Genomic DNA, 12,347 nt, shown 5'->3' with positions numbered 1-12,347 from the left:
GAGTAAAATTGATTGAAAAATACCATCTCAAAGGTTTAGAATTCATTTGCTGCACTCGGTCAAAATCTAGCTTCTTGTCCACAAAAGTTCAGATTCAAACTCAGCTCCTTATCCTTAACTTTCTACTTTTAATAGAGACTATAACTCATTGTTTCCAGAGTAGGGCTTTGGAAACTATTCTGAGATTTCATTTGCTAATGCGACTTAACAAATATCTGGTCAAATGGCTTGCAGAAAAAGAGGCCTCTGGGAAAAAAAGAGCTTAAAGTCAGACAGGGGAAGGGAATAGTTCAACATCCATTTAGGGTCTTCTCTAATCTCCAGTATTTAGGTTTTACAAAAAAAGAAAAAAAAAAAAAAAAAAAAAAAAAAAGAGATAGATCTAGATTTTGGACCTATAGCCAGCCATGAGTCTGCAAATGAGTAGTTTGTATCACTTCTGGCTGATGTTTGTGTAAGAGCTGAGAAAGAATTTGTCTGTGGGTCTCTGTGCTCCTACCATTTGCTTTGCCCACTGCTATGCTGCATTTTCCATCCCTGAGAGTCTATGATTTCACTGTGCTCAAAAAGTGTTTGGATACAAAAGGGTGGAGCACTCAATGGTTAGCAGGGTCATGCATAGAATATTTCTTCCCCATTGAGTCAGTTCTGAAAGTTGGTGAGAATTTTTTACGTTTGATTTTTTTTGTCTTTGTAATGGAGCGGGCTGCACCAAAGACCAAGTGGTTTCAAGAAAGTGTACTTATCAAGAGTGTGTTTGAACATATTTGCTACTGTCCAAGACAGTAGCTATGCAACTCCATACCTCCTGGTTCTGCAGCCAGTGGGGCCACAGTGCCCAACCCTCTGCCAAGGCACTGAATCTCTCTTCATTCCTCTTACCACATCTATAATTTGTGGCTAACAGGAGTGGTCTGTGCTCTCCTAGTGCTTTATCACCTGCTTTTTCACTTCAAAGTGTTTCTCAATGTGGATATACATTACTTACCCATTTCTACTGTTTACCTTAGTATAGAAATTTGAAGCAACGCTTACACTTGGTGTACTGTGACTGGATTTCACTAGGTGGGGTTTATGTTTACAGCTTCCTGTGGCACACCACTTAAACTCTGAGCTCTGTGTGATACTGGTTAAAAAAGAGGTAAAACTACTGGTTGCTTCTTTGGGGTTATGGTTGGAGCTGGTGAAGCACTTGAGATCGGCAGGTACTAACAATTTGCTGCAATGAGAGAGGAAGGGTAAGGGCCAGCTCTTTACCCAGAAGATTGAATGGATTCTGGAATCTCCTCAATCCCACCCCGCTTTTGCAGTAGGGGAAGGACTGGCCCAGACATTGCACGGATATGGCAAGCATCTGGATCTGAACCAGAGAGGGAGGAGGCTGAGAGGTAACAAGAGTGAGATTTTCATCTGGAGCTTGGAGATGCCCAATTTCAAACACGTTATCTCATCCTCTAGGCACAAATATTTTGGCTCCACATTTTTTTTTCTTCCAGGTTCAATGACAAAGCCCAGTGCTTTCAAAGAATGCCAGTTTCTGGAGCATGTGGCTTGTCCCTCCCTCTTTTGATTCTTGCCTAGACCAGAATAAGGTTCTACCCTTATTGCAAGACAAATGAGAAATTATTTTATCACACAGGTACAAGACTCAAAGAAATGCCAGATGCAGTAAGAAGCAATGAAAAAAGTGCATCTCTTTAATAGTTTTTTAGAGGAAAAACCCATGTTTTATGTAAAATGTTGATTTTGAATTTTCAGTGATATTTTTCTTTAAGAATTTCCAAGAACTGTAACTTATTGTGCTTCATACATTTAGTTATAACATGACATGAAATCAGTGGGGCTTGACTTGCATATTTTATCCTATTCCTTGCTCCATAACACTAGCAATAACATTCTCCATTTGGAACTATGCTTTCCTTTTTTGCTGTGTTATTTGTATGAGATGTATCTGGAATCCAGGAGAAGAGGCAAAAATTGTGAAAATGGCTAGGAGTACATTTTATTTTATACTTAGTACTTCTGGAGTTAAAGGGGAGATGGAAATTGGCCATGTTATGGATCTTAGCTATAGAGAATTATCATATTTCAATAGTAAAGGATTGCCTGTCTTGGCTCACACACACATCTTGACCTCAGAGCAGTTGCACATAATGTTTTCTCTGTCAAGAGAATCTATTCATAATGGTGTCATAGGTGCTCACACATAATATGTTTCCCGTCCATATTTTATACAGCAGCTTTGATGACAAATATTTTGTACTTCAGCTGCTTTTTCATCCAACTGTCAGACTTAATGAAGGAAAGTCACAGATAGTTTTTAATGTCAGCTTCTTAGATCACATTACTCTGTCTGCCTTTTAAAGCTGTTTCATACAAGGGCCACAAGACAGAGGAGAGAGAGATAAGGATGTTTTCATTTACTTAACTTTAGAAAGAAAAAATTTTCCAGGCTCTTAATTTCAAAATCAATAAGCTATGTGCCTTTGGAATATTTTCAGAAAAAAAGAGTGTTCTATTTATTAAGTATTCAGTATTTTGAGAGTCTAGTGAAAGCAAGTATGATAACTGAATTGGGGTTGCAACTTCTCGCTGCTGAATGTCATTTATTCTCAGAGTGGTGTCATGTACTCATTGTAAACACACTTTCCTCTAGGTTATGCTACAAAATGAATGTCTCAGTATACACAGAGAATTGAGTTCTTGTATTCTTGTGCACAGCAAGGCCAAAGTTTGTACATTTCATGTGTGCCCAGCCCTACTGAGAGAAATAACCCTCATTCCTCATTTTATTAATGAAAGAGGAAGAATGAACTTGAATTCCCTTTGAGGTTCTTCAGGTCGCAGGACTTGTCATTGAAGCCTCAGAGCCCAGCAAAGTGCTTTTCCCATTCATGGGACATGTCTTTTCTGCTGAGAGTGTAAGTGAGCAAAGCACAGAGGTGCTGCTGAACTTCCCTGCCAGGCAAGCCTGCCCTGAGCAGCAGGCAGTGCTGCCTCTCAACACCCCAGCCATGGATTCATATGGAGTCCTGGTTCTGCCTCCAAGGGCTCCACAGAAAGGAGTTGAAAAAAACAAGTTAATTGTGTGTGCAAACTAGTTAGCAGTATCTGCAGATCAAAATAAAATCAAAGCACTAAAATAGGCAGTCACACCATGCATGTGCACTTTTATAAAATTACCACCGGCCTGAGGAGAAGGCAGAACAGGAAGCCAATAGTATTTAGAAATACAAATTAGTTACAAATGTAAATGAGGACTATATTTTTTCTATATATGAAATATAACCAGGTGTGTTAGGCTGAGAGATGAAAGCTTGCACTTTAAAAAATTACCATTTTTCATGCAAGGCAAGGCCAAAACAAGAGGGCACACAGGGTCTGGCATTAGTTGATGCTCCATTATTTTTTTAGTTTCAGTTTATTTAAGAAAGCAAGCACGAAGGAATTAAAAATAGGTAAGGTAAAAACTTCTCAAGTACAGGAGGATGCAAAACTTTATTCTCTACCACTGAGAAGTAATACATTTCATTGTATCACACAGCAGATTAATGTCTGCTACTGAAAAGATAGTCTGCAACAGCATCCTCTTTCCTGCTATCCCCAAGCCCCTAAAGAAGTTAGGCAGTGTGTGTAATAAATTTCGCTTTCCTTGTCTGAAGAATTAGAACAATTCAATTGAAAGGCAAATATAATCCTACCTATGCTACATGCTGAGACTGTAGCAGGGTAAATGCCACAGTTAAGTCTAAACATCAGGTTGTAATTGTTAGAGATTAAAAACATGCCAGCGAGAACATTCCAGGGAAAGAAGGAGGGTGAGAAGGATGGCTCTCCTGTGTCTTTTTTTTAAGGCAAAGTATCATCAGATACAAGGGCATACTCCTGCACAGCAGAACTCAAATAAAATGGCATTTAGTCAACAAAGGAAACTATACACTAGATTGATTTTTTATCATGCAACTAGGAAAAGAAAGAATAAGTGAACATGAATTTATCTGCTGAGCCAAGTGCACACAAGGCAGAAAAGCCCCTGAAAATAAGGAAGAGAAAAATGAATGTTCTCTAGAATGCTGCTGTTCCATATCATCTATTTCAAAGATCATTTACTGTTGGTTATATCTGCAAGATGCAAAGATGTCAGCTGAGCTTCTCATTTTTATGTAGATGAAATAATTTCTAAAATGACAAGTCAGGTCATAAGAGACACAAGAAAAAATGAAGCAATCTTTAAGAGCTGTCAGAGAGATGGATGGTCCACCCTTCCAAGTGCAGAGGAACCATTATGTCATGGTCTTGTTTAATGTATTGTTTTCTCACAGTTTGTTTTTTTTTTTAATTCTTTTCTTCTCAGTGCATCCTAATGTGAGCCAGGGTTGCCAAGGAGGGTGTGCTACATGCTCTGACTACAATGGATGCCTGTCATGTAAGCCCAGGCTCTTCTTCGTTCTGGAGAGGATTGGCATGAAACAGATCGGAGTGTGTCTTTCCTCGTGTCCAAGCGGATACTATGGGACACGGTATCCCGACATTAATAAGTGTGCAAGTAAGTGCTGGGGAAAGGGGAAGCACATGGATTTGTTTGTTCTCTCTTGAATTCTGTGTCTCCTTAGGAGTCAAGTCAACAGAGAAGGGGATGGACAGGCTCTGTCCTTATTTGCTCAGTTCTTTGTAGTAGTGCAGTAAATATTAACCCAAGCAAGAAGTTAAAGACCACAAAAATGGCCTAAAGCTCAGGGATCCTGGCTTTGCATGAATGACCTGCCTAGAACCCAGGTGACGGCCTCCTCCTCCTCCTCCTCTACATCCTCATGTGAAGGGGAAGCACTGGTGGGCACCAGTGCCCTCCAGAAGCAAGAGAATGCCGGCAGCTCTGAAGAGAGAGAGGGGACTGTGGAATGCTGAATCTTGGTACTGGAGCTGTCTAACCCACTGCCCTCACTCGCCTGAGCCCTGCAGCAAGGAAATAAGGTGGCAGGTGGCATGCTTTGGAGATGTGGTTTGCCCTGGTCTCTTTATAGCTTGTCTCAAGCTCACTGTAGTCCTCTAAATGCCTGTAGAAGCTGGCCAGGTTTCAGCTGGCCAGGTTTCAGCCTGATTTGGGGGAATTTACTGGTTTGTGTTGTTTCCAGGCTGGGGGACAGAGAAGCCAACTCTATTCTCTACTGCTCAGGCAATATTTTGACCCCACTATGGAGTTTTGAACCATAAATGAACTGGAAAGGATCACAATGTCCTCCCCACTCCTCTTTCTGTTGTTGAATTCACTGTTTTTAATCCCACAGGTGATATAAAAACATAAGAGTGATGGCCAAGAAACTCTCCCAGTTTTTACCTGGTAATAAAAGTTATTTAATGAATGGACCCCAGAGTAAACTCTTACAGAGTAACTTGACACTGCAAAGTATTTGCTCACTTTTTAGCAGTGTGTGGCCTTGCATATCAAACATGAGCCATGCCATGCATAAGGTTTTATGCATTTCTCTTAAAAATTTCTGAGAACTGGGAAATGTATCAGCAATGTCAATTTGGGTAGTCATATAGAGAATACATTAAATACTACAGAACATCTGCTTGAACTTTAGGGAACTATTTAAAAAAAAAGAAAGATATGTTGATCAAAACCACTCCTAAGCAGATTCTAAATTCTGGCATATTTTTTTTCTCCTGCATGAATATTTTTATCTCCTGGAGACAGGAGATAGGAGTGTGGAGCTGACCGAGCCCTCGTGTCCCATGGGGTTAATTAGTACCTATGTGGTGCCAGGGCAGGGCAGAAGCAGCACAGTGCTATTCTCATGTGCCCTGCTCTGCCTGCCATTTGCACAGGTCTCCAAGAAGATTAGCAGTGTGGGGCTCTTCAGCATCAGGCCATCCTTTCTAAGTTCTCACCCATGCCAGGGTCACCTGAGGCTAGCTTCACCATGTGTACTGGCCAGGAAGAAGACCTAACATAATTTGTTTCCTTTGAGGATTGTCTGACATTGCTAGAATTGTGTGATTCTGGTGTATGTGAGAGAGCCCATGGCAGTTCAGGGCACAGAGCAACAACGCTGTTGTTTACTGTTTGCATTTCAGAATGTAAAGCTGACTGTGATACCTGCTTCACCAGAAACTTCTGCACAAAGTGTAAAAGTGGGTTTTACTTATACAGTGGAAAGTGCCTTGAAAAGTGCCCTGATGGGCTGGAAGCCAACAACCACACGATGGAGTGCACCAGCATCGGTGAGTCTGCTCCCCATGTCCTGCCTTGTTTTCTCAGAGGGGCTGTGGGACCTAAGGAAGGCATGATCAGTTACAACACCAGGGAAATGAAAACGTTCTTCATAACAAGATATATTCCCCAGCACAAAACACTCAAGGTATTTCCTAAGTCTGCCACTTCACAAGAGGCACAAACCTGGTTGTGTCCTGCAAAAACAGCCTTGACACTAAGGGCAATTCTGCCAGAGGAAGGACAGCCTGTTTGGTCTGCCCTGAGGTAGCAAGACATCCATCTCTTGCTTGGTTCCTTTGCTATGCAGCAGCACTAACAGCAGAGTTTCAAAAACCCTGAGTCAGATCCCACAGGTAGTTTAAAAAAGATTAAAATACTAATGGCTTTACTTTAGCTCCCTTGTACCACCTGAGCCTTCAAAGCATGTATGCAACAACATTTTGAAGCTTACCTTTTCAAAGGTGAAGGCTAAAAACTAATATATTAAGGAAACATCCCCCCAAAAAACCTCCAATCTCCAAAATGGTTCAATAATCACCAGACTTCAGAAAATGAGGATTACAAATAGGGTGTCACTGACACTGAAGGAGTGAGATTGATGTCATTGTGACTCACTGGCTGTGGAGAAGAGACTTGCTTTTGTATCTTGAGCCTCTGACTCAAAAGCTCCAATTATTCACACAAGGGCAATTTCAGAGGTCACCACACCTAACTGCTCCATCCCTCAGCCATCCCTCCAAATGAGAGAAGAACAAGAGATATATTTGCCTGTGAACAGCTGCAGTTAGCATCCCCCACCATGGGCACACTGAAGCTGTGGCAGGGCTCAGCTTATTTTAGTATATTGGCTGTGAATTGTGATGGCTGAGGGCTGTGAGCTGCAGTGCAAACCGTAACCTCTTCAGCCACCAGCAATCAGAGAGAGAGCACTTAGGCACAGTCTGGGCGTGATGGAAATCTTCTCCACAGTGTCATGCACATAGCTCTCTCTGGCATCAAGTGTTTTGGAGGGGAAGTAATGCAGGATTAAAAATAATGTGCAGTAGTTTGGCATTTTCCTTCTCAAATACATATTAGTTCAGGTGGTAGTGTAGGCTTTTATGGTTTTATTTTCAAGACTTTCATCTTTGAAAGAAATTCAAGGGATCATTTTTGTTTCTTGATGGCTGTTTCCAACTGCTGTAGACTCAGCTGCTTTAACAATGAGTCAGTCTCAAAGAGGAAAAGCCATTTAAAGCTATGGAATAAAACCAGAACTTTTTGTGCATGTGAAAGCCAATTATTTTAGCAGAAGAGCCCCAGTGTAACATGAAAAAAGTGACCCATATGACAACCCACTGGAGGAAGGTTCAGAGATTGCCTGAAGTCTGTTATATTTCTAGTTTCAGAAAATTTAGACGTAAATTCTGGATCTGGAAAAAAGTTGACTTACCAATTTGTCTTTATAGAGGAGCAGGAAGTCTTTCCTTCTTCAGTGGTGACTTACAATCTTAAGCATGCAGTTGGACTTAAAGTAAATACATACATTTACTATCTTTTCTCAAGAGAAAGACAGCAAGATGGCATAAGAGAAGGATTGCTATTAGATTGTTAGCTTTCCACGTTTATTCCCATGTTTTGTTTACATTCTTTGGATAAGCGTGAAATGTCACACCTTCTGACCTCCAAACAGCACAGGATGCACATTCACATCACTGGTTTAGAAAGGGTAATCTGCACCATTCTGAAAAGCTTGAAGCCTCACACTGACCCAAATTCTCCTCTGCTTTGCCTGTTTCTAACTTCTGTATGCTACAGATGATGGGTCTTTAGGTGGCCAAAGACACTTGACTTCCAGTGTAACATCTTCTGATATCACTTGGTCCTTTATAACTATCAATTTCCCAATTTCCACCTTTGAGACGAGCTGCAGCAGCTTGACTCAATGGCTTCACTCACCTTTCACACAGGCATGACCAAAGTTTATTCCACCAAAGCTAAAAGGGTTTACACCTCATCAAACCAAAGAAAAGTCAGAACAAACCCCAGTAATTGATTCCACTGAGACCAGTAGTGCTGTTATTGCCATGCTTCAGGAATGTAATTACAAAACAGTGAGTAGAAAATAGTAACTGTTATAATTATTTCACATTATTTTGTGCTGCATATCCTTAACAATCCAATTTCTGTCAATTCATTGCTGCAACTCACAACTGATTAGTTCCATTAGTTTTTGCCACCTTTTGGCTGATGCAGAATGAAAATAATGTACCATATGTATTCTGTATACAAAAACATATTGGTCAGTCTAAGTTTATTTTATGTTTATTGCAGTGCACTGTGAAACCAGTGAGTGGAGTCCATGGAGCCCTTGCATGAAGAAAGGAAAAACTTGTGGTTTCAAAAGAGGAAATGAAGTGAGGGTCAAAGAGATCATACAGCATCCATCAGCAAGGGGAAATCCTTGCCCAGCTACAGCCGAGAGCAGAAAATGTATTGTACAAAGAAAAAGATGTCAGAAGGAAGGAAAAGGTACCAAGTTATCATCATCATAATATGAGATTGATATTGTGTTGTTTTAATAATTCACACCGGAATTCTTAGGCCTCAATTTCAGGCTTTATCAAAGCTGCCGTTGATGTGGTGGTTTTTGGGGTGGAGAGAATTGTGCCTTTGCCTGCAGTAAATAAAATCCTAACACTGCTCCAAAAATGTGCTTTGTGTGATCTAGAGAGGACAGGGTGGGCCGCAAGGGAAGGCACTTTGTCTCCCAATTCTGTCTGCTGAAAGAGTTGCCAAGATGAAAAGTTGCATTGTAGCACTCAGAACAAACAGATCAATCATAAAACATGTCAGGGTGGGTGTTGTCTGTTGGGTATCAGGCAGCCAAGTTTCATGCTTCAACAGAGGGATTCCTCCAAACCAATTCCTATTTCATGCTTCTCTACAAGATTTTAACTCTTGTAAATGCAGTGCTGTGGCCTCTCTCCCAGCCTGATCTCTTTTTACTAGCTCTGGCTGAACAACATAATCTGACCCTCACATCTGCATCTGGGTCATCGAGTCCCAGCATGGGAGAAAGATCACAGCATTGCATGGCAGACAAGGGAAACTCCACTTGGTTTCATCCAAGAAGCAAGGCTGCCAGCAGAACTGTCCCTCCATGCAAGGCTTGTGGGACTTACTCCCCAGCATGGCAGTGAGAGAATGGCATCACATGTGTTAAGACTGGGAGATGCTTAAAAAGTTTATGAAATATTAATTTACATAAATTCCACTCAGTAGATACTGTTGTTTGATTATTCTCTCCTTCTTGCAGAGGGGAAGTTACTTATCTGTCCTCAGTGAAGTTACTCTGGTTGACACAGGAGGAACTGTAGACTATTTCCTTTCCTCCATTCCTCCCATTCCCCCATCTCATCTATTTCTCTCTTTCCTCCCACCCCTTCTGAGGGTGAGTGGAAGAGGTGGAGCAGCTGGCCCTCCATGTGAACATCTGTGAGGCAGCAGTAGCTGCTGGTACCAAGTAACAACCCCCTGTTCCACTGTCAATGATGGCCAGGCTTGCTGCAGATGACTTAGGGAAACGCTCAAGGGGCTTGGATCTTCTAACCCTTTTGAAGGTTAGCTCATTCCTTGGGGATGGGATGCACCTCATGAGAGGGGCAATAATGTTATTAGAGAGAGTCCAAATAAGGGCCACAAAGATGTTGAAGGGCCTTGAGGGAAAGCCATATGGGGAGCAGCTGAGGTCACTTGGTCTGTTCAGCCTGGAGAGGAGGAGATTGAGGGGAGATCCCCTTGCTGTCTACAGCTTCCTTGTGAAGGGAAGAGAAGATGCAGACACTGATCTCTTCTCTGTGCTGACCAGTGACAGGACCAAAGGGAATGACCTGAAGTTGTGTCAGGAGAGGTTCAGGTCGGCTATCAGGAAAAGAATCTTCAGCCAGAGGGTGACTGGACACTGGAACAGGCTCCCCAGAGAAGTGGTCACAGCACCAAGCCTGACAGAGTTCAAGAAGCATTTGGACAATGCTCTCAAGCACATGGTGTGGCTGTTGTGGCATCCTGCTCAAGGCCAGGAGTTGGACTTGATGATCCCTGAGGATCCCTTCCAACTCAGCATATTCTCTGATTCTGTGATTCTATGTTTAGAGGGAGGATCTTATGGACCAGATAGCTACACCCAAGAACTGGGTAGATCTACTGATCTATAGGGCATAGATGTCACCTCCTGCTCCTTGGGTCAGGCAGTGTCCTGAAGAGGTAGAGAAATGTACCTGTGTCAAGGTCACAGTCAAGACAATCTATTTACTGATTCCCTTTAGAAATCCTATGGATTTCTATGTTCAAAATGTCCATGCTTGGTTCTGTTTCTACACAGTGGCACAACTTGAAACAGCCTCTCATTAGCCCACTGTAACGGGGGAAATAGTCCATTTTTTTTTCCCCTACCAAAGCCTAATCTTGACAGAGATGAAAATATAGGACTGAACTGTAATTTTGGACTATGAAATGGGTTTTTTTGAGGCGATGATATTATGTGTTTGCTTATAGCAATTTGGCAAACACTTCAGATTGGACAAGACATTTCTCTTTGAGAAATGCCTGCTGTTCCTGTGTAATAAGAACTTTAGAAGAAACTATTCACGTATTTTGCTATCCATTCTTATTTTATGGGATTTGAGCCAAACCATACTTGAAAAATACTGTGCACCACAAGAATTTGTTCACAATCATGAATCTTTTTCTTCCCTTCTCTTCTGCAATAGGCATAAAGGTAGGCTTTTTTCCTTCTTTTGAGCAAGTCACAGTCTACATTCTAGCCTGTCTTGTGCTCAGTAGATAATTCCTTCAAATGAGGAACCTGTGTTCCCACTCTCTCTGCCTTTGGGATTTGTATGCCTGTGTCTGAGACCACCCCCCCCCCTTTTTTTTTTTTTTCTGACATTTACATTCTCAGTATTCACAGAAGTCTTTCCCCTTCACATTCATTGCTTCAGGGAGATAACTTTTTTTTTAAGAAAGATAATTCTTAACAAACTGAGGAATATCACACATGAAACATTAGGTTAAAAGAGCATAATTCAGAGATGAATTATGGTGATAGGCCAGGAAGGTAAGAATTAAGCTATAAGTTGTCCTTCTATTCCTGCTGAAATGGGGAAACAAAGCTTTCCAACTTAATCTCCAGGCAACATATCTTCCCTACTGCTACTGTCCCTTATTACACAAAAAGAAATTTCTATTCCCCTTTGAACAATAGAATAATTGCCCAAGAAAGCAAGCCAGGCTCTGTTCTTAAGGCTAGCTGTGCCCTGTCAGTGAGTGCAGAAGGAGGTGACAACAGAAACACTTGAAAGGAAAGAGAAAGTCAATAAGTTTGTATTTACTGTTGAGAAATATTGAAAAGGCTGTTTTGTATTGTACAACTCCCCGTGGCCACTCGGCATTGCTTCAGAGTTGAACTTCCATGGCATTGGCGTTTGAAGCGTAGCAGAGCCGGCAGTGACCAGCAGTGCTGCTAATCTTTTCTCCATGACCATGGAGAGAGGGTCAGCTCGGTCACTCTTGGCTGTTTCCATGTTGGATGGATGTCTATGGCTGAGGGATTTAGGTCAAAGACCACATGATGACGGGGTGTGCTCGTCACAGAGGCCTCAGTGACTTTGCTGGAGACGTTGAGGTCAGCGACAGGATGTTACTCAGGGAAGGCGCTGCTATCGCACAGCAGCAAGGACACGTCTCTGGAACAACCACGCAAAACGAGATAAAGCAGATAAAGGGAGCTTTTTTTCTTTGTTTCCATCTGCTGGTGTGTCACTGGAGCTGATCAGATGTCTTGCAACCCTTCACTTCCCCTTCACTGGCTATGCAATGATGTTTTACTGTGAGAAGATGATAATATTTTCAGGATGGATGCAAACAAATGGGAATAATGAGGATACAAGTATCTCAATTAACCTAAAAGATTTTTAAACTTATTTTACAACTAAAATAGTTGATCCCAGTGTGATCTGACATGGTAATTTCCATTTGTTTTGCATACAGGCTCCTTTTATAGTTCAATCTCATCCAAACCTCACAGTAATTTATTTCATCATTCTCCTCTTTTAATCCTATGATGTTGTGTTCTTTTTAGTCTGCATGA

General features: G+C 41.6%; 1 protein-coding gene across 2 annotated transcripts in view; it reads left to right on the top strand.

The window, feature by feature from the left end:
- Nucleotides 1–12,347, top strand: part of RSPO3 (R-spondin 3) — a 58,266-nt gene that overhangs the window by 27,132 nt on the left and 18,787 nt on the right. For both annotated transcript variants that reach the window (XM_058802465.1, XM_058802466.1), the window contains exons 2-4: nucleotides 4,355–4,546; nucleotides 6,079–6,225; nucleotides 8,531–8,728. In XM_058802465.1, coding sequence (XP_058658448.1) covers nucleotides 4,355–4,546; nucleotides 6,079–6,225; nucleotides 8,531–8,728 — 537 coding nt within the window. The remainder of the gene's footprint in view (nucleotides 1–4,354; nucleotides 4,547–6,078; nucleotides 6,226–8,530; nucleotides 8,729–12,347) is intronic.

This window comes from Ammospiza caudacuta, chromosome 3 (assembly GCF_027887145.1).
Source record: "Ammospiza caudacuta isolate bAmmCau1 chromosome 3, bAmmCau1.pri, whole genome shotgun sequence".
Lineage (NCBI taxonomy): Eukaryota > Metazoa > Chordata > Aves > Passeriformes > Passerellidae > Ammospiza > Ammospiza caudacuta.
This window is presented reverse-complemented; position numbering and strand designations above follow the sequence as displayed.